Source organism: Thalia democratica, chromosome 1 (assembly GCF_965202585.1).
Source record: "Thalia democratica chromosome 1, ktThaDemo2.hap1.1, whole genome shotgun sequence".
Taxonomy (NCBI): Eukaryota; Metazoa; Chordata; class Thaliacea; order Salpida; family Salpidae; genus Thalia; species Thalia democratica.
The window spans coordinates 81,399,114-81,420,799 of NC_139165.1; the positions used below are offsets into that span (position 1 = coordinate 81,399,114).

General features: G+C 26.6%; 1 protein-coding gene across 1 annotated transcript; it reads left to right on the forward strand.

Annotated features, from left to right (window-relative positions):
* Positions 1-8,484: 8,484 nt before the first annotated feature.
* On the forward strand, positions 8,485-21,478 carry LOC145840183 (suppressor of tumorigenicity 14 protein homolog). Its single transcript, XM_082947355.1, has 21 exons — positions 8,485-8,533; positions 9,179-9,309; positions 9,914-10,012; positions 10,341-10,476; positions 11,086-11,196; positions 12,856-12,986; positions 13,591-13,689; positions 14,018-14,153; positions 14,763-14,873; positions 15,484-15,545; positions 15,769-15,929; positions 16,242-16,349; positions 16,942-17,111; positions 17,544-17,725; positions 18,133-18,280; positions 19,240-19,266; positions 19,543-19,667; positions 19,892-20,002; positions 20,414-20,525; positions 20,806-20,871; positions 21,423-21,478. Exons 1-21 carry the CDS (start codon positions 8,485-8,487, stop codon positions 21,476-21,478), a joined length of 2,331 nt encoding a protein of 776 aa, XP_082803481.1.
* The last annotated feature ends 208 nt before the right edge of the window (positions 21,479-21,686 follow it).

Below are 21,686 nucleotides of genomic sequence, written 5' to 3' on the forward strand. Positions count from 1 at the left end.
TTTTCATGCAGTTAAAGCTTTATAGTTTTTATAAAAAGCAAAATCTTATTTCTGTTTGCATTAGTATTTCTAGACGACGTAGGAAATAAAACGTAACATTCAAGCTATGTAGAGTTGCATATTGAAAGAGGTATTAATAACTACTGCTACTGTCGGTTGTCGATAGAACGAGTCGATGAACTATATTTAAAGTTCAAGAGTCAAAAACATCAATTGACTAGTAATATCAGTTTCAACAATTTTTAAAGCGGTCAAGACGTCTGCTGTATACCGTGCGACCGTTTCTTGTGCAGATACAGCCCTGAAATGGTTTAAATTTAAGAAAATATTCGGTTTCAAACTTTCAGTGTCCATTCTGCCGGAATGATTGTATTTTATGGTATTTAAGTTTTAAAATTTAAACTTTTAGATAACGAAAATTCTATGTTTCGTACCATAAAACTATATATAAAGTATTTATAAAACAGTAGTTTACCTCTACTTAAATTCTATTTTTCTAATATTCTTAAATTAAAAAAACTGTTTCTTTGAAAAAATTGATAGATTTTACTAAAACATTTATAAGATTCAACGAATTTTTTCGCTTGAAAAAAAAATTATAACAAAATTTAACTGTACTTTTTCACTTTAAAGTCAAATAACAGTATAGAAAGCAACAGAATAACTAGCCTAGTGTACACATTTATCAAATTCTTTAAATGCAAATACTTAAAAATAGTTAAGTCTCACAAGAATACTTTCCTTTTAATTTCAACTTGAAAAAACCTGATTGCAGTAAATACATGTGTTGTGGTTCATCAGCCACCGTTCAATGCAACCACGACAAAAAACGTGTCTTCTACCGCAGTCGAGCCGCATCATTTTCCTTTCAAGTTCAACTTCATCAAGACACACTCCGCAAGGATCTCTGAATTTATCTGCTTCAAATTCTTCTGGAACAAAACAATGAAAGTTTCATTTGTAATACCAATACACAAAAAAGGTAGCAAATACAGTCCTTAAAATTACAGACCAATTTCTTTGACAAGTAACTTATTTCATCTTAAAAAACTTTTTTTTCTCCCTAACCGAACATACTTACACTCTTGGTTAGTTTCGTTTTTAAACAATAATTCTACTTAAGTAATCTATACAGATATCAAAAGCGCTTTTGACACTGTCTCTCTTTAAAAATTAATAAGAACTTTATCGCAATGCAAAACTGATATCAGTCTAGTTAGTTTATTCAAACAGTTTTCAAACGATAGAACTTAAAAAGTAGAAATTAACAACACATTTTCAGAATATTTACTTATTTGTAGTGGAGTATCTCAAGGAGGAGTTATTGGCCCACTACTATTTATTATCTACATATATTATATGGCTTCATATGTTGATGTTAGAAGCAACATTAACCTCTTATCTTGATAAATATATTCTCGCTATATTTAATGTAGCAGGTTGTAAGATTAAAATTTATTCCTTATTTAAATTACTTTAGCCTTAATAAGTAAAAAAAAATGAGTTGAGCTAGAAAACTTATCTTACAACTTTATAGCAGTTTTAAGTTTTATAATGTTTTAAAGATACTTAAAATGATTTTTTTTAAATTAATTGATAATTTATGCTACGAATGTTGTATGTTGTAGAACTTAATCGAATAAAATTTGAAAAGTAAAACTTGTTTGTTTTAATTAATATTTAAACTAGTTTTAGTTTATAGTATATATCTATTCAGTAAACGTAAAGCTACTTATGTTATAAACGTTCAATTTTGTAAAAAAAGACGCATAAATTTTAAACTATGTTGATTAGCATAAAGTCTTATAAAAACAATTTTTATATCGATCGGAGTTTTACTATTTTTCATAAAACAACTAAAAACTATAAAATATCGGTTATCAAACAAAAGACTTGTAACTTTTTTTCTTTGAACTATTTATATATGTATTAGATTTAACAGGCGTAATACAAATTAAGTAATTTATTCACACTTATTATATTGTAATATTTGTATAGACGGCCTTTTCCAATTTTATACATAAATCAATAAACTAACTCCAACGATAAACCTAAAAATTTTGTACTTCAAGCTTAATTGATTAACACGAATTTCAACACAACGTTAAACCCTTAACTTTTGGAAAAAATAAATTCTAATTTTTAATTTCAAATTAAATATTTTAATATCTAGACTCAACTTTATAACATTCTACGTGTTTAATTTATTCTACTTGTAAGTTGATAACCTTTGTTTAATCTTTTATCTAATCATGAGCTTCTGAAATTAAACATTAACAGCTATCTATAATTAAAAAACAAGAAATCTTAAATCATAAAATAAATAATATTTACATGTGGACTAGTAACGTAACATAGGAAAAAAAATATTTTAAAAACTAGTATACATGAAAAAAAAGATACTAACGCGTTTAAAGCTTCAAACAAGCTTCAAAACTCTGTTTACAACAGAAGTTATGCCAAATGGCGTGGGAACAACTAAAATATTTTTGCAGACATAAATTGTTAATATTTTTAAAAACTTGATGCAAATCGTCAAAGAAAATTATACATAAAATATTTAGTTTTTTACAAAAAGAACTATTTTTGATACTTTACCAAATATATATTCAAATTCATTACAAAATTTATGCAAAAAGCAATACATATATACAATTTAAAAAAGAAATCTCTGCATGTTTTTGCCATTAATACATTAGATATTAGATAATTTACGTATTACCCTCAATAACTGAATATGTATATAAAAATATATTTTTCAGAAATTGACCTTAGTAGATAAAAAAAACTCAATTTTTTAGGATAAAACGTTAATTTATTGTTCAATTGCTTTATAAAATTTATTTATTTTACTTGAAAAAATTTTCAACATTTAATATTTTAGTAAATCTTATATGTTTGGGTGCTTGAGATAAAATTCAAAAGCTTATAAATTGTTAAACAAACTGTCTTTTATTATTATAAAATATTATGTTACAGTTTATTATTATACTTATTGTTCATCTTTTACTGATCTTAACAACAATGTTTTTTTAAATATAATTATATCCTGTTCGAACTCACAGTGTTTCATATGACACAATTGTTTCTACAACCGAAAATAAATGTTTTGTTGACAAAGTTTTATGATTATATTTTAATAGTTGTTTAAAAAACTTCATTTATACTAAATTTTAAAAAAATATACAAAAAATATTTTGTTAATTTTAGTATTCTAGTTTTTGAAAACATTGCTATTTATGTACTAAAAAAATAAAACTATACCAAAAACTGTGTTTAAGAAAGTTTATTTTTATTAATAAAGCATACAGTATTACTTATAAACACTATATAAACAAAAGTATATTATAAACTTACATTTAACACAATCTTGTTCAAAGCCGTTAACATCATAAAGTCTTTTTATAAAGTACTTAGGGTATGTTTAAATTTTTAAGCATTAAAATATGAGAACTTTAAAGATATAAAGAAAATTATATTATTTGAACATTTTTTTACTTATCAAGTTTGTGTATGTTGTTTTGTTGTAGAAATCTTTAAAGACTAAATTAAAAGAACAATAATATGGCACCTTACATAAACACAAATTACAAATACAGAAGATAATAAGTCAAGTATAGTTTATAAAAAAGTTTCGTTACCGTTTTATTTAAAAATATTTTTAAATACTACGACCTAAACGATAATATTAAATATACACAGCTATAAAAAATCACATTCATTATAGTTCTATCTTTTATAAAAGAACTTTAAAAAACACACGTAAAGTTTATACTTTTGAAAAATCAACTACTTTAAAAAGTATTAAGCTATATGTAGTTTACAAGTTGATCAAATAGTGTTTTAAATATCTTTTACAAAAAGTTTCAAATTTAGAAAAACAGTAGTTTTAATTTAATTAAAAAATAGTTTGGTAGATTATGAAACGTTTAAACTTATCGACTAAACATAGACTTGGCAAATTTATTGGCGAAAAACTACCTTATTATAAATATTTTGGCAAATAGAGTATTGAATACCAAAAAAAAAAATGGGGAGGTGCAAATTTCCTTGGTTGTTGTATACCATTTATCTTCATCCATATAATAAGTCGGAATGTTCACGATTTTACTATAGTTGTCAAATTGATACATGCGATTAAGAACAAAAATCTTACTTCCTTCTGCAAACAAAAACTTCCCATAGCAATTTCGCGTTATGCTTCCAGGTAAACTTGGGGCTATGAAAGAGAACTGCTCCGTCCAGCAGTCATACACTTCGTTGCTCTCAATGTCACTGTCACCTGCAATCACGAAAAGTTTGTTTCCCTTGGCCAGCAACCCCGGCTGGTACCTTCCCTTGTTCATCTTGGGCAACATGGTCCACTCGTCCAGATGGTGGTCGTACGCTTCAACGCACCTCGACAACTTCATGCGGTTGTGACGCGTGCTGGTGTACCAGCCCCCCACAACCGTGCACCGCCCGTTGAAAACAACCGAGGAAGGGTTGCACCTGTTCGGCTTGACCATGTCGGCGATCTCGCGCCACCTGTCGTTGTCCGGGTCGTACGCCAAGCAGCCAGCCGAGCGCTTCCCGCCAAACACGTATATCTCGCCCATGAAAGAGCTCGCGCAGTAGTCCGTTCTGTAACCGGGAATTTTGGTTAAACGCTTCCAAAGATCAGTTCTTCGGCAGTAAACTTTGAAAGGCCGGCTCGCCATCCCGCGAACGTATTTTGTGCCTACTTCAATAGCCACGCACACCTTAGTTTGGTCATTGACTTGGTTGGTTATTTCTGTTTCATTTATGATCGGGCTATCTGTTCTGAAGGTAAAAGCTTTTCTTGGTTCCTCACCACAATTTTCACCTCCCAGAAAAAATATTTTATTGCAGTTGAGTTTTGGACATTAGTACCGATTTTCTAATCAAGTTTCAGAAGAAAACTGTTTTTTGCGTCTTTTGACTTTCAAAGCTTTCTTTATTATAGTTTCACAATCAGGGTTCTTTGAGCATAGTGGGTGGGCCTGTACTACATTAATTAGTATTTCTTCACTTAATAAAGGTAACCGAACTAAAACCAACAGTTTATCAATGTAGACCTTACGTTCATTTTTCTTGTAACTTATCCAATCGATTACACAATAGAATAATTCTAACTCTGAATCAACTTGTAAATTAGATGAAGCAATAAGTGTTGCTAGATCTGTATAACTTAAATCGCAGAAATCACTCAAATTAAATTTAGTTAGGTAATATTTGAAAAATAAATTTAATAGAAAGTCGTGCAAGTTTTCTAAATTAAACAGCTTAGATAGTTCTAAATAAAAGAAACAAGTTTTCGTTTTTAACCTTTTAACAATGTTTTCACAAATGTAATGTTTCAAATTAGAATTTTCAAGTAAACGCTCCGCTTCAAGCATATCAATCAAGTTATTTTCATTTACTTCTGTTTGACCTTTAATAATAAAATTAATTTTAAATATATTACAATTTAAAGAATTTAGTACCTTTTTTTTAATTCAAAAGTAGTGTGTAGTTATACAGTTTTCAGTTTGCAATTTGTATCTAAAAAAATGTTTGAGAACTTCTAGTCATAGGATAATTAAAATCTAGTTTCAGTCGTTATCACAGAATGGAGTTAAGATTATTAGTGAAAGAAGTTTTAGTTGTAGCAAAACATTTGTAAGTTTCTCCAAAATTTTATTTGAAATTATAGCACACATTTTTTGTTAATTTTGCATTAAAGTTAACATGATTTTAATGCTACTACTAAAGTTTGATAAATTGCTTAACTTTTGCAAACCAAATATAAATTGTAAAACTTTTAAATTTTTTGTGAGAAGCAGATTTTAAAACTAAATATGTGCCGTATAAAAAATACTTTATTAGCACTTGGTTCTATTATAATGCTTACCTTGTTTTGAAAACTCTAACATTTTAAGCATAATACATCTTGATATTGTAGGTAGCTGTATAGACACTACTGCATCATGGACACTATTTTGTAAATACTTTTTCTTTCTAAAGTAGCCAAAACTTTTAATTAAAAAATCTAGAGACACATATAGTTTGCTCTGCTTACAGCCAAGTACCAATAACAATTGTTTTTTAGAGCTTTTACAACGAGATGTATTTTTGATGTTTTCCATTTGATCGTTTTCACACAGGTTACTATAATATCTTGACTTCAGTTGTTTTAAATGATATTTACAACACTCAAAGTTCTTTTTTTACTTTTCTTATATAAGTCCGTCTACCAAAAAGTATCAATTTAGTTAGTACTTTAAATTTTAAATTAAAAAAAAACTAAAATTTAGTTATTAGCTTTAATAAAACTTTAATGATAACTATTTTATTTATTACTTTTTCCATTTATAAAACTACTTTATAGAACGATTAATTTTTGCTTTTGAATGTTTAAACTGAATAAACTGCTAATTATTTCTTTAAGATAACTTTCGTCTAACAACAAAAAATTTAAGTTTCATGATATCTGCTTATTAAGTAACTAAATAAACATATGTAAGTAAACTCAGTAATTATCGTTCTTACATACTTAATATATCTTAATAAATTTTTTAATGAATAGGTTTTATTTAAACAAACAGCCAATTGAAACAAAAAAAAAACTAAAACTTTGTTTATACTAAAAATATCTTTAAAAGTATAATACGTTAAATCAATACAACTTTGAAAAAAAAAAACTTTTAAGCCTATACTTTCTAACTTTTTTACTATTTTAAAGAGATTATAACATAACGGAAAAACTTATACTTAAGCAGATAAGTACTTGTCTGTTGTATTATTAGTTACTAATCTTTTTTGTTTAAAAACACAATCAATAACAGTAAAGTAAATTCGAAATAGAAAAAAAATAATAACTCAGGTAATATTCATTTAAATCAAGATTAATGTAAATAGTGCTTTTCGTTGTTGTTATTAAAACTTTATAAACTTAAAAATCTACTATAATTGAAATTTATCTTTTTATCTTTTACAATACAACCTAAGAAACTTAAGCTTAAAACAAACCTTTTTACAACTTAGTTAGGCAAGTGCCATATCTTTCGCTTAAAAAAACATTTTTCACAAAAAGTCATTTTATTTTATGTCATAATATAACTGGTTAATAAATATTTTGTATAGGTGAGCTTATAAAGTCTTTGATGTAATTGATTCAAAATACTGAATATTTAAATAACTAACTAAACTATTGTTAAAAAAATTATTTTAGCTTGTACTTATTTTCTTCTTGTAAATAAATTGTTATAGCAAACAAATTTAGTATAACAAACAAAGTACTTCGTGATCTTAATATAAATACATCTAATAGAAGTACATTAGTAATAACAAGTTTTGACACATTTTAAGTTAGTTTACTACATTTTAAGTTACTTTTTAAAAGTATTTTATATTTTGAAAATTTTTTACTGAAAAATAAAAAAGCTTATCAAGTCTTAAAAGCTTTTAAGCCATTTTAATTAATTTCAAAAACAATAGTAATGAAAAATAATGTTAAAAAGTAATGTAATAATATGTAACTTCAATGAAAAGACAGAATAAGTGTTATGCTTAAAAAAAAATAAATCTTCAAGATCTTGTTTATAACTATTAGGTAAATCAAAACTAAATAGAAGTAATGTAGTTTTTTACAGTTGGGTAAAAAGTATAATGAGAAACTATCTATACATAAGTCTTATACTATTTATTGAATGATTGTACAATATACTATCAAGACTACTATTTGTTTTATTCAAATGACCGTTTCTTTCTTAATTTTATCTAAAATTTGCTCAATAAGTTCGTTTTTAAGCAAGGCATGTATAAATTTAAATAAGTTATTTAAAGTTTTTTGGAAGCTGACTTAAAGCCTTAGAATCAAGCTCTTAAACTACCACTTAAAGTATATTTGGTTTTGTGAGTTGAAAACTAGAATTTTCTCTACTTTCAAGTATTTTTAGCTCATCAACACTTCTTAATTAAAAATCAGCATGTTAGCTTTAGTTTTAAAACGTGTTATGTGAGTTTATTTGTTCGATTTTGTTAAAATCAGATATTAGAGATAAAGAAAGAGAATAGAAAATGTTACATTTTACTGTTCTTTTCAACAATATTGATCATTACTTTATAGACAAATATCATATCAAATCAAAATATTTTTATTTACAGTACATTTATTTCCATTGATATACAACTAAAATTTATTAAATTACCCAGTGTACTGAATAAACTAAATGTCTTAATTTTACGATTTACGTAGATTAGGCCCTCTTAATTATGACGTAATTATATAGAAACCCTTGCTTTTTCGTCAAAATAATTTTATGAATTTAGTAAACATAAAAAAAATGTTAAAATTAAGCCTTTGTTTTCTACTGGCTGTTTTCTTATCTGAAGATTATAGCAATAATGCTAGTGCAGGTAAAACTAGTTTTGTAAATTTCATTCAATATTTTTATTGAGCTCTAATGAATTGAAGTCGGAGTATATAGATACTACAATACTATGAACTTTTACAGGTCGCTCAAAGAGACAGTTAGACACAGAAGAGAAAGTAAACACTAGTTAGTTTATTTATAGTCTGCTTAATTTATAATGGAAAGTTCAATAAACTTAAAACGTGTAAACTTTTATATATATTTTACACATAATTTAATAAATTACTTATATTAAAAAAATGCTTCATTGTGCTCAACTTCAATACACTGACTACGTTTCTCTAAATAGATGGTTTAAAAGATTTAATTTAATTATAAGCTTAGTTGTTTGCAAAAAGTATTGTTCTTGTTTACTTAAAGATACGAAATTAAAAATTAAGGAAAGTAAAAGTTACAAAAATTAATAAACATGTTTATAAAATATTAATGCACAGTTTATAAAAAAAAACTGTTGTGACTTTAATTTTGCAGTATCTTCGAAGCTTTACAAAAAATTACTAATAATACAAAAAAAAATTCATACTTAAAGCATTTATTTTGCTGGAAAACTTTAAACAAATTTTTTAAGGGCTAAAACTTACATTTAGGTTCAAAACAAAGCTTTTTCTTTAATAAAAAATTCAAATTACCTAATTTAAAAAGCATCTAAAACTTTAGGTAGACTTGCTCGTAAAATTATTCATAATGTTATAGTAGAAAAAACTCATTCTATACAAAAGATAATGTAGATGTTTGTTATTAAATTTGCAACAAACATACAGTTGATGTGTGTAACCGGACACAAATCGAAGGTTTTGAGGAGAAGAAAGGGCGCGTATCTTCTCCCAACTACCCGTTAAATTACCCCACAAACGTGCAATGCGAAACAACTATCACCGTGAACAGTGACAAGGCTTGTGATGAGAATATTAATATTTAGTAATTTTTTTTTACTGTTAACACTTTTATAAAGTGTTGTGCGTTTTACTTGAAGCTTTCTTGATTCAATATTTTCAGCTTTTATTTATTCTAAATGATATGTGGTTACCAATAGATAAAGTTTTGATATTTTACATAAATTTTACAAGATTTTCTACATTTGCACTTAGACACTTATGTGTATGTATTAAACTTATATCTTTACAGTATTTATTTCGAAAACAACTTAACGAAGGCAGTTAGTTTTTTATTAGAATAAAATATTACATTTTAAAAAGATTAACTGAATAAATCGAACAATGAAACTTCTACTATTTACTATTTTATTTTATCTATTTTATATTTATTTATATATATTTATTTATTATAATTATCTTTGTTATTTAAATTGATCTAGCTACAGCTTTATTGATTGTAAAAACATTTTTTTAACATTGTTTTTTAGCGTAGTTGTAGTTAAGCAAAACTTGTATTTTTTACTATAAAAACGAGAGTATTCAATCCAAAAATAAAAACTCTTGAAAATTTACTATTTTTGATAAATAATAAACAAGTTAATTAGTATTTATTTAAAACAGGTAATCAGACTGAGTGTTATTGATTTCGATCTTGAAAGAAGGTATCCCACCCAAGTCGGATGTCTCGACTACATAGAACTTTTCGATTATAAATTCAAGGTTGGTGTTATATACGTAAATGAAACTTTCCTATAAAAACGATTGTCCGTTTTATATACTTTTCCGTTCTGTGGTGATAATGAAATTAATTTTTTTTGGCCGCAAACTTAAATTTATTACTATGTCATTTTCTTTCAAAAGTATTATATAATTTAAACTATTTTGCAAGAACTTTTTTTTGGACATTGTGCAACTGCAGTGTTTTTGAAAACTAATATAGCTTGAACATTTCTTATAAGGTCAGGTTTGACAAAACCACAGGAAATGTTGTATTAAAACAATCCAAGTAAAAATTAGAAAATTTTCAACAATTTATCCCAATGCACAGGTAGGAAATGCGCGTCACTGCGGAAGCGGAAGCTCGTCACTAAATTTCACGTCATTCACCAACAACGTCACAATCAAGTTCAACTCGGATAAAGTTTACAGCAGAAGAGGCTTCCTCATACAGTGGCAAGCAAGAGGTTGTTATATATTGTTTGAATAGACGAAATTAAAGTAAATAATTTTCATCAAAAATTAAATAGTAAGCTTCTTATGAAAGATATTTCAAAAAGTTGTTTAGTTTATTGTTTTAAATGCTTTGGAGATTATCAATTTACTCAAGTGCCAGGTTTTTTAGACTTTTAGTCTTAATAATAAATCAGTTTGAAAATTAACCTAATTACAATTGAAACACTGCAAGGCTATTCATTGTTTTATAAAGAAAGTTTTGAAATATTGAACTCTTAATAAATCTTACTAAACTTATATATAAAACAGTACATACATTTCATTTTTTCAAAAAAATTACTCTTATTACCTAGTTTAATTAAAATTATAAGTGTATTTATGACAAATAGTTTTTTCTATACACCAAGATTTTTGACCGAAATATTTTTTTTTATGTATAATAAATTAAAAGTTTCTAAATTAACCTAAGCAAATTTTTTTGTAATGGTTCATTAATGATTTTAAATATTTTAAATGCTTTGTGTAGGTATCTATATTGTTTTTGTTACGTTAAAAAGTATTAAAGGTTTCAGTCAAATAAAAATACATGCATTGAAATTATGAAAACTTTTAACAAACAGAAAGGTGTCCCTCTGGTACATTTTCATGTTGGAACGGAGAATGCATAAATATGATAGGAAAATGTGATGGTTACAAAGATTGTTCGGATAATTCTGACGAAATTCAGTGTGGTCAGTGTTAGTTTATTTACAAATAGAAAATGTTATGTTATAAATTATAATAAGTTTCTAATAACTCTTACTGACAATTAAAAGGTTTTTTGTTGAGTTTATATAGCAAAAGTAGAAAAAAAAAATTAAGCTGTCATTTCTAAGCTACTATTTTGTATAGAAATTTTTTTTTAATGATTTGTCAATATCGTCTAAAATCAATTGAACCGATCTAATGATTTGTACTATTACTTAACTTTGTTTTGCTATTTTCCAAGTGTTTAGTTTAGGCAAGGTTATCATTAAAGTGTTGTTTTTTTATACTTAAGTGTTCCAAAACTATAATAAAAATAAAAATTAAAGTGTGTTCAATAAAAACAAGTTATTCTTTGCATGTATATACTTAACCTCTGTTATATGTTTTTATAGTTTTTAAGTTGTTTTATTGCATTTAGACTTTAATTACATATTTTTTTTTTCAAACAGTAAACTTTTATTGATAGATTCTGCTAATAACTAAAACCAAAATTTAAAGCTAAAAATCAAAATATTTATGCCGAATTATTACTAAGCAATATATTTTTGTGTTACTGAAAAAGTGTCAAACACCCTTATATCAAGTATCTTACAGAACAAGAAAGGTTTTCTGATGGTCAATGTGGAAGAACAGCTATTCCACCTAATTTTAAATTGGTTTGTTTCTATTGGTTTATTAGATAAAAATTATTTCATTCATTTTTATATAGCTAAAGAAACTAATACTGTCAGACAATTTAACTGCTAATGTAAAAGTTCTAAATTGTAGTCCGTTTTTAGTTTTAATGTTAAGTAGTCACTTTTTAAATTTTGTAAATGTAAATTAAACTTTTTTATTATTTAATCATTGTAAAAGATTGTAAAAAAAACTTCATTACAGGCAAGCCGCATTCAATATTTTTATTGAGCTCTAATGAATTGAAGTCGGAGTATATAGATACTACAATACTATGAACTTTTACAGGTCGCTCAAAGAGACAGTTAGACACAGAAGAGAAAGTAAACACTAGTTAGTTTATTTATAGTCTGCTTAATTTATAATGGAAAGTTCAATAAACTTAAAACGTGTAAACTTTTATATATATTTTACACATAATTTAATAAATTACTTATATTAAAAAAATGCTTCATTGTGCTCAACTTCAATACACTGACTACGTTTCTCTAAATAGATGGTTTAAAAGATTTAATTTAATTATAAGCTTAGTTGTTTGCAAAAAGTATTGTTCTTGTTTACTTAAAGATACGAAATTAAAAATTAAGGAAAGTAAAAGTTACAAAAATTAATAAACATGTTTATAAAATATTAATGCACAGTTTATAAAAAAAAACTGTTGTGACTTTAATTTTGCAGTATCTTCGAAGCTTTACAAAAAATTACTAATAATACAAAAAAAAATTCATACTTAAAGCATTTATTTTGCTGGAAAACTTTAAACAAATTTTTTAAGGGCTAAAACTTACATTTAGGTTCAAAACAAAGCTTTTTCTTTAATAAAAAATTCAAATTACCTAATTTAAAAAGCATCTAAAACTTTAGGTAGACTTGCTCGTAAAATTATTCATAATGTTATAGTAGAAAAAACTCATTCTATACAAAAGATAATGTAGATGTTTGTTATTAAATTTGCAACAAACATACAGTTGATGTGTGTAACCGGACACAAATCGAAGGTTTTGAGGAGAAGAAAGGGCGCGTATCTTCTCCCAACTACCCGTTAAATTACCCCACAAACGTGCAATGCGAAACAACTATCACCGTGAACAGTGACAAGGCTTGTGATGAGAATATTAATATTTAGTAATTTTTTTTTACTGTTAACACTTTTATAAAGTGTTGTGCGTTTTACTTGAAGCTTTCTTGATTCAATATTTTCAGCTTTTATTTATTCTAAATGATATGTGGTTACCAATAGATAAAGTTTTGATATTTTACATAAATTTTACAAGATTTTCTACATTTGCACTTAGACACTTATGTGTATGTATTAAACTTATATCTTTACAGTATTTATTTCGAAAACAACTTAACGAAGGCAGTTAGTTTTTTATTAGAATAAAATATTACATTTTAAAAAGATTAACTGAATAAATCGAACAATGAAACTTCTACTATTTACTATTTTATTTTATCTATTTTATATTTATTTATATATATTTATTTATTATAATTATCTTTGTTATTTAAATTGATCTAGCTACAGCTTTATTGATTGTAAAAACATTTTTTTAACATTGTTTTTTAGCGTAGTTGTAGTTAAGCAAAACTTGTATTTTTTACTATAAAAACGAGAGTATTCAATCCAAAAATAAAAACTCTTGAAAATTTACTATTTTTGATAAATAATAAACAAGTTAATTAGTATTTATTTAAAACAGGTAATCAGACTGAGTGTTATTGATTTCGATCTTGAAAGAAGGTATCCCACCCAAGTCGGATGTCTCGACTACATAGAACTTTTCGATTATAAATTCAAGGTTGGTGTTATATACGTAAATGAAACTTTCCTATAAAAACGATTGTCCGTTTTATATACTTTTCCGTTCTGTGGTGATAATGAAATTAATTTTTTTTGGCCGCAAACTTAAATTTATTACTATGTCATTTTCTTTCAAAAGTATTATATAATTTAAACTATTTTGCAAGAACTTTTTTTTGGACATTGTGCAACTGCAGTGTTTTTGAAAACTAATATAGCTTGAACATTTCTTATAAGGTCAGGTTTGACAAAACCACAGGAAATGTTGTATTAAAACAATCCAAGTAAAAATTAGAAAATTTTCAACAATTTATCCCAATGCACAGGTAGGAAATGCGCGTCACTGCGGAAGCGGAAGCTCGTCACTAAATTTCACGTCATTCACCAACAACGTCACAATCAAGTTCAACTCGGATAAAGTTTACAGCAGAAGAGGCTTCCTCATACAGTGGCAAGCAAGAGGTTGTTATATATTGTTTGAATAGACGAAATTAAAGTAAATAATTTTCATCAAAAATTAAATAGTAAGCTTCTTATGAAAGATATTTCAAAAAGTTGTTTAGTTTATTGTTTTAAATGCTTTGGAGATTATCAATTTACTCAAGTGCCAGGTTTTTTAGACTTTTAGTCTTAATAATAAATCAGTTTGAAAATTAACCTAATTACAATTGAAACACTGCAAGGCTATTCATTGTTTTATAAAGAAAGTTTTGAAATATTGAACTCTTAATAAATCTTACTAAACTTATATATAAAACAGTACATACATTTCATTTTTTCAAAAAAATTACTCTTATTACCTAGTTTAATTAAAATTATAAGTGTATTTATGACAAATAGTTTTTTCTATACACCAAGATTTTTGACCGAAATATTTTTTTTTATGTATAATAAATTAAAAGTTTCTAAATTAACCTAAGCAAATTTTTTTGTAATGGTTCATTAATGATTTTAAATATTTTAAATGCTTTGTGTAGGTATCTATATTGTTTTTGTTACGTTAAAAAGTATTAAAGGTTTCAGTCAAATAAAAATACATGCATTGAAATTATGAAAACTTTTAACAAACAGAAAGGTGTCCCTCTGGTACATTTTCATGTTGGAACGGAGAATGCATAAATATGATAGGAAAATGTGATGGTTACAAAGATTGTTCGGATAATTCTGACGAAATTCAGTGTGGTCAGTGTTAGTTTATTTACAAATAGAAAATGTTATGTTATAAATTATAATAAGTTTCTAATAACTCTTACTGACAATTAAAAGGTTTTTTGTTGAGTTTATATAGCAAAAGTAGAAAAAAAAAATTAAGCTGTCATTTCTAAGCTACTATTTTGTATAGAAATTTTTTTTTAATGATTTGTCAATATCGTCTAAAATCAATTGAACCGATCTAATGATTTGTACTATTACTTAACTTTGTTTTGCTATTTTCCAAGTGTTTAGTTTAGGCAAGGTTATCATTAAAGTGTTGTTTTTTTATACTTAAGTGTTCCAAAACTATAATAAAAATAAAAATTAAAGTGTGTTCAATAAAAACAAGTTATTCTTTGCATGTATATACTTAACCTCTGTTATATGTTTTTATAGTTTTTAAGTTGTTTTATTGCATTTAGACTTTAATTACATATTTTTTTTTTCAAACAGTAAACTTTTATTGATAGATTCTGCTAATAACTAAAACCAAAATTTAAAGCTAAAAATCAAAATATTTATGCCGAATTATTACTAAGCAATATATTTTTGTGTTACTGAAAAAGTGTCAAACACCCTTATATCAAGTATCTTACAGAACAAGAAAGGTTTTCTGATGGTCAATGTGGAAGAACAGCTATTCCACCTAATTTTAAATTGGTTTGTTTCTATTGGTTTATTAGATAAAAATTATTTCATTCATTTTTATATAGCTAAAGAAACTAATACTGTCAGACAATTTAACTGCTAATGTAAAAGTTCTAAATTGTAGTCCGTTTTTAGTTTTAATGTTAAGTAGTCACTTTTTAAATTTTGTAAATGTAAATTAAACTTTTTTATTATTTAATCATTGTAAAAGATTGTAAAAAAAACTTCATTACAGGCAAGCCGCATAGTGGGAGGATCTGCGGTTCGCCGAGGTTCGTTCCCGTGGCAAGCTTACGTGGGGATTTCCCCCAACTATTGCGGAGGTTCGGTGGTGAAAAGAAGGTGGATTCTGTCTGCCGCCCACTGCTTCGTCGATCAGAGGGGAAAAAGCAAAAAGTTTTTTTTTTTTCTTATGAAATATTTGAAAACATTTATGATGGCTGAAAAAAGTTTTCTTTTTCTGCTATACCTAGTTTCTACTTTGTATAAAAATATTTATTTCAATATTAATAGAGTTGTTAACTTGCAGAAAATATAATAATGTTTAAATAATTTTTTGTTTAAAAGGAGACGATTTTGATAATTATTCAAAGTCCTAATTAATTAATAGCTTAAAAATATGTATTTAGTTGAGTTATGATAACTTTTTAAACACAGCTTTTAGAATAATTTTTTTCTGTTTTTCTTTAAAATGGCATTGTATTTAAGAGCAAATGAAGTGGTGGTCATATTGGGACTTCACAACCGAAAAAAAGTTGATGAAAACTCACAAGTTCACAAAGTTCAGCAGCTTATTCATCACGATGGATACTTCACGTTTGTTTTTTATAAAAACTATTCTTTCTAAATTGTTATTGTTTAGTTTTATTTTTTTTTTATGTTTAAAAATTTAGTTGAATAAAACAGTTCTTTTCTATATATTTGACGAAAACATTTTATTTGTATGAATAAATTCTCATTAATATTTTACTTTCGTTCTTATAAATAAAGTTCAACTTTTTCCGTTATTTATCTTTCAATGTAATTATACCTCTTTTGAATGTGATATTTGGTATCTTTCTAAAATATATAAAATTCTTTCTGAACTACATACTATCACTATAAGTTGTCCACCGTATGTACATGTTGTATAGATTTTGTTACTTCATTTTATTTATTTTATTATTTATACTTACATACTATTTCAAATGATCAATTTCAAACTTTAGGTGCTCTTTATCAAGCCGCAAAGCTTAGAAGTACACTCAATGATGTTAACTCAAAAAATATAACTAAATAATATCACAGACAGGGAAAGTGATTGATAGTATGTACATCTTTCACAGTAAAGGATGTATAGTCCTAACTACTTATATTATTATTTTTAAAGTTCTAATTACTACGATTAATATTTGGATCCCATTAACAGTTCAAGTTTCTCAGCGTGGGACGCGACACTGATCTTGTTGAAATCTGAATTAATATACAACAAGTTCGTGCTTCCAATTTGCCTCCCTCACCCCAACATGAAAGCATTTCAACCGGTAGATGTCAACGATGAGAAAGTAGAATGCATTACCACAGGGTGGGGACTGGAAGGTATGGAAGTAACGGTGTTATAAAACTATTAATTAAGCAAAAGAGTTTGCATCATTTTTATTTGTTTAACTTTTTTTTTTCTGTTTTGTCAGTACACCATTATACTATATTAATATCAATGAACTTAGTATAAGCTAAAGAAAGATTAGAAGACTTGGTTAAAAGTATTTTTGAAGTGATAAAAACTTGGAAACAATATAAACAGAGTTTACTAAATTAGTATCATCGCTACTAACTTTACTTAATTTTTTTAAGTAGATAACGTGAATTATATTGGCTAACATTTTTTGTATACTTTTTACGTGAGAAATTCATTCAACTGTTAGTTTTATACCAATGACATGAATTCTAAAGCTGATAATACCTTAGCTATAACAAATTCTAAATTAGAAATTTTTTATTGAACTAAAAATATTAAAAAACCTCACACAGAAAGCAGGGATTTCAGCGGGGCCGTCACGCTCCAGCAGGTCCGGGTTCCGCTGACCACATTCCAGCAGTGCTACGAGCCTTATAAGGAATTTTCACGGTCGTACCCAGGAAAGCCCCCACCACGAAGGGACTCGCACGTTTGCGCGGGAAATTTGGAGCACGGAGGAGCCGACGCGTGCCAGGTTGGTTGTCGGTTGAAACGTAATCGGTTAAAATAACTTGTTTGGTCAAAGTATGTGACTACTCTGATGTGTAACAGCATTTACTATTTTGCGTGTTGTTGTTGACACAAAAATTTTTCAAATTTCTTAAAAATATGTTTTAGCCAGTATTTATTTCGGCCATCGTCAACAAGTTGAGATGTTTTATGCCATCGAATATGAACAATGTACTTCACCGCACAATCAACAACAACAGCATCCTGCCTGATGAGTCTTAATAAGGACGAAACCGGTCGTAGGATTGTCTCGGATGCTGTTGTTGTTGATCGTGCGGTGAAGTTCATTGTTTATATTTAAAAATATGTTGAAACTAAGAAGTTAAGAAAAATAGCAAAAATCTTAATTTAATCATGTTTCCCACCGTACAGGGAGACAGTGGGGGACCACTGATGTGTTTGTACAAGGGAAGGACCTGGTTTCAGGTGGGAATCGTGTCATATGGGGTCGGATGCGGTCTGGCGAAATATCCAGGCGTTTACACTAAAACAAGTGGCATTTACGACTGGGTGACTAAAAGTTTGTTTTTATGTTTTAAATGTTTTATTTTATGCAATTTATTTATGAAAGTTAAATGCATACTTATCTATCAAGTACTTAGTTTAGTTAAATTTACTAATATAAAGTGATAATATTTTATTTTTACACTCAAACAAGTAAAACACTCATGTTTGTTTACATGATCAAAATTGAAAACAAAAACTGTTTAATGTCGGTTTCAAGTTAAATATTCAAGCATAAAACTATTTTTAGATACAATGATAAATTTATTCGAGTGAGAATTTATACAAATTTTACAAATGGTATGATGTATTAAACCCATAAGACCAATTAAGATGTTTGTTTCTATTAATATTTTTCGCTCTTCTTTATATATAATGAATTTTGCAGTGTAATATTAATTAAAATTATATACCATATGAACAAGGGGGGCAACGTTTTAGTTAGCGTGCCAGATTTGGAAAACTTTAGTCAATGGCGGACCAACGCATTTCAGTTTTATATAGTTTATGAAAAATAATTGATTACCTGAATCATTTCGATAAAATACTAAATCTATGTGACTTTCTTTTTCTATATCTAATGAGTTTCAAATCTACCGAAATTTGTACTAAAAACCTTTTTTCGGCTTTGCATTTAATAATCAAGAACGTCAATTGTAAGTTTCAAAGTTTATTTTAGCGGGGGATTTTAGCGAGTTTACTTTTCCAGAGCCAAATTCCACTTAAAATTATTAAGCATCGGCAGGCGGGTAATTTTCACTTCGCGGGCCGTACGTTACCCACCTCTAATATCAACACTATACTTTCTGATGCACTCAGTAAGTTTTAAAATTAAATGCAAAATATAGTAAATAATACTTTAAAAAAAATATTGAAATGAGCTTGTTTTGTATTGAAATTGAGTTAATATTAGTTACTTAGCCACAGAAAATTATTATTCTAAACTGTTGTAATGGTATTCTTTTTATTTCACAGTTACTGGGTCGGAGTCGTTTAAATCAGGTGAGTTGCTTTTAACTTCTGTTTTTTTCAATAAAACTCTCGCATAAACAAAGTTTTAATTTTACTACACTTTTTATAAATCTTTATTTTTTATTTCTATTTTTGGTAAATATACAAATCACTCACAGTCAACTTATGTGGAGAAAGCTGAGATTTAAATTATCTAAAAAAGTTGAGCCTTCTATGGTTACAAGTAGAACTTTTAGACCAACAGTTTTGAAATAATTTCTAATTAGTTTAACAAAAAAAATAATAAAATTTTATACTTCTTCACAGTCAACTTGTGTGATGAAGGTTCAAGTACGGACGGTCCTTTTGGAGAACTGGTGTATTTGAACGAGTTGGCCGCAAGAAACAAATTGAACAACTGCTCCAAGTCGATATATGTCGACGATGGACAGGTTTGATCGAACTTTTGTTTGAAAATATTTTTGTATACAAGTATATTTAAAATAATTTATAATACCATACTTTCAATATATAAGAAAGTTAATTAATACAGCAAAATCGGATTTATAAAATAAAGGAGTAGTTTTGTTGCAATGATGACTTAATTTTGTGTTTGATATACTATTTTTTATAAGAAACATTTTTGCTACAAAAACAATTAAAAATTGTTTTACAGAAAGTAAAGCTTACAACAAGAGTCGAAGAAAAGAAAGACAGCAACAAAAGTTCTTTTGAATATAAAGGAATTCATTGCCCGTATAACATTTCAATTTTAGAAGGACAATCTGTTAGTTTTGTTTGTTTTGCTAATTTTATGTCTCCCTTAGACATTGGTATAATATGTAGCATATTAAGGTAGTTTGTGATAGGAAAACAAATTTTCAGGTTCTAAATTCTACTATTCTAGGTAGAGGTATTTTTAAAGTTTTTCTTAATTATTAATGTGATGTGTGAAAACGGTAATCTAGTACAAATTTTGTTTAATTACAATAACCTTTTAATGCAATGTAAACGTTGTAACAAATTAAAATGTAAATTTAAAAGTAGGTCAAGAGTTACATCGTTATGTAGGTATAAAGCATAAAAAATATCAAAATAATAGAACAAAATAAAATTGCAAGCAATTAGTTTAGTTTTACGTTTGATGAACAACAAAGTAATTTTATATACTATTAGTAAAAACATTCTACTTATACAGGAGCATGTGATAAGTTTGTGCAATGATAGAATCGAACAGTACCAATCAATGAGCAACAAACTTCAAGTCAGAGTCGGAATCGCTTCGCCAGATCTGCAAGTTCAATGGGAAGGTAATGATATTAATAATATTATTTTTTTATAATTAATTTGCATTTTTGTTATTTAAAGTTTAAAGAATTGCTGTTTTAATTAAATGTTTTTAAAATGAATTTTTTACAATTATTAAAAAATAATTGTCAAAATTTTTAATAGTTTATTATTTCTCTGTATTTTATATAACGTTTATTTTGAAAACGACTTTAATAAGAATGGTTATATCAAAATATTGATGTTTTAAATTTTCTTGGAGTAATTATGACCATTGAAACTTCAATTTTTTTACCTATTTAGTTGTCGACAAACCTAAAAGAAGTATTTCAATTGAAAATGTTCGAATAGAGAATGACTCTCAAAATCGTAAGTTGCTTTTTTCAACTGTAGAGATTTTTAAATTTGATTTCAGAATTAGCTTCTTAGTTTTGACTAACAAATGATTTTTTCACACACAGCTTAAAGTGTCGGTATATATAAGGTAAGGTTAAACCAAAGTAAATAAAAATCCTGACAGTATTAGATGTATATAAAATTAAGTAGGGTATCTAAAACGAATTTTACAACAAATAAGTTGACAATAAAAATAATTTAAATGTATGAATAAAATTAATTACCACTAATAAGTATAAAAGTGTAGACTATTTGTGTTTAACAAAAAAGTTTCTAGCTTCGTTGAAAATAACTCCATATAAGTAAAATTTGAGTTATGAATAGCACATAAGACAAAATTAAAAGTTTAAAGTCATTAGGATATAATTACTACGTTTATAAACTTTTGTATAACTGTCCTATAAGTATTCAAAATCTATAACTAAAATTATTGAATCAATAAACTTAGAATGGGTTAAATTTAAAGTAAACCTAGTTATTAAGTTAAGTCAAAGTTTCTATAAGCATTTTTGAAATTATTACAGCTGTCACTACTACTGACGACATAAAAAACGAAAATGAAGAGAGTAGCTCTGGTTAGTTCGAATTGTTTATCAGAACAAGTTGTAAAAAATTTTACTTTTAGTTTTAAATAAAGTGTTGTATGATTCTATCTTAAATAAGTTATTCAAAGCGGTTTCTCTGAGGTGAATAACAATATACTTAATAGCTGTAAAACTCAGCATAAAAAAAATTGAAATGTACAAATGTATAAAATATTTTCAACCAATGTCTAATATTTAATCATA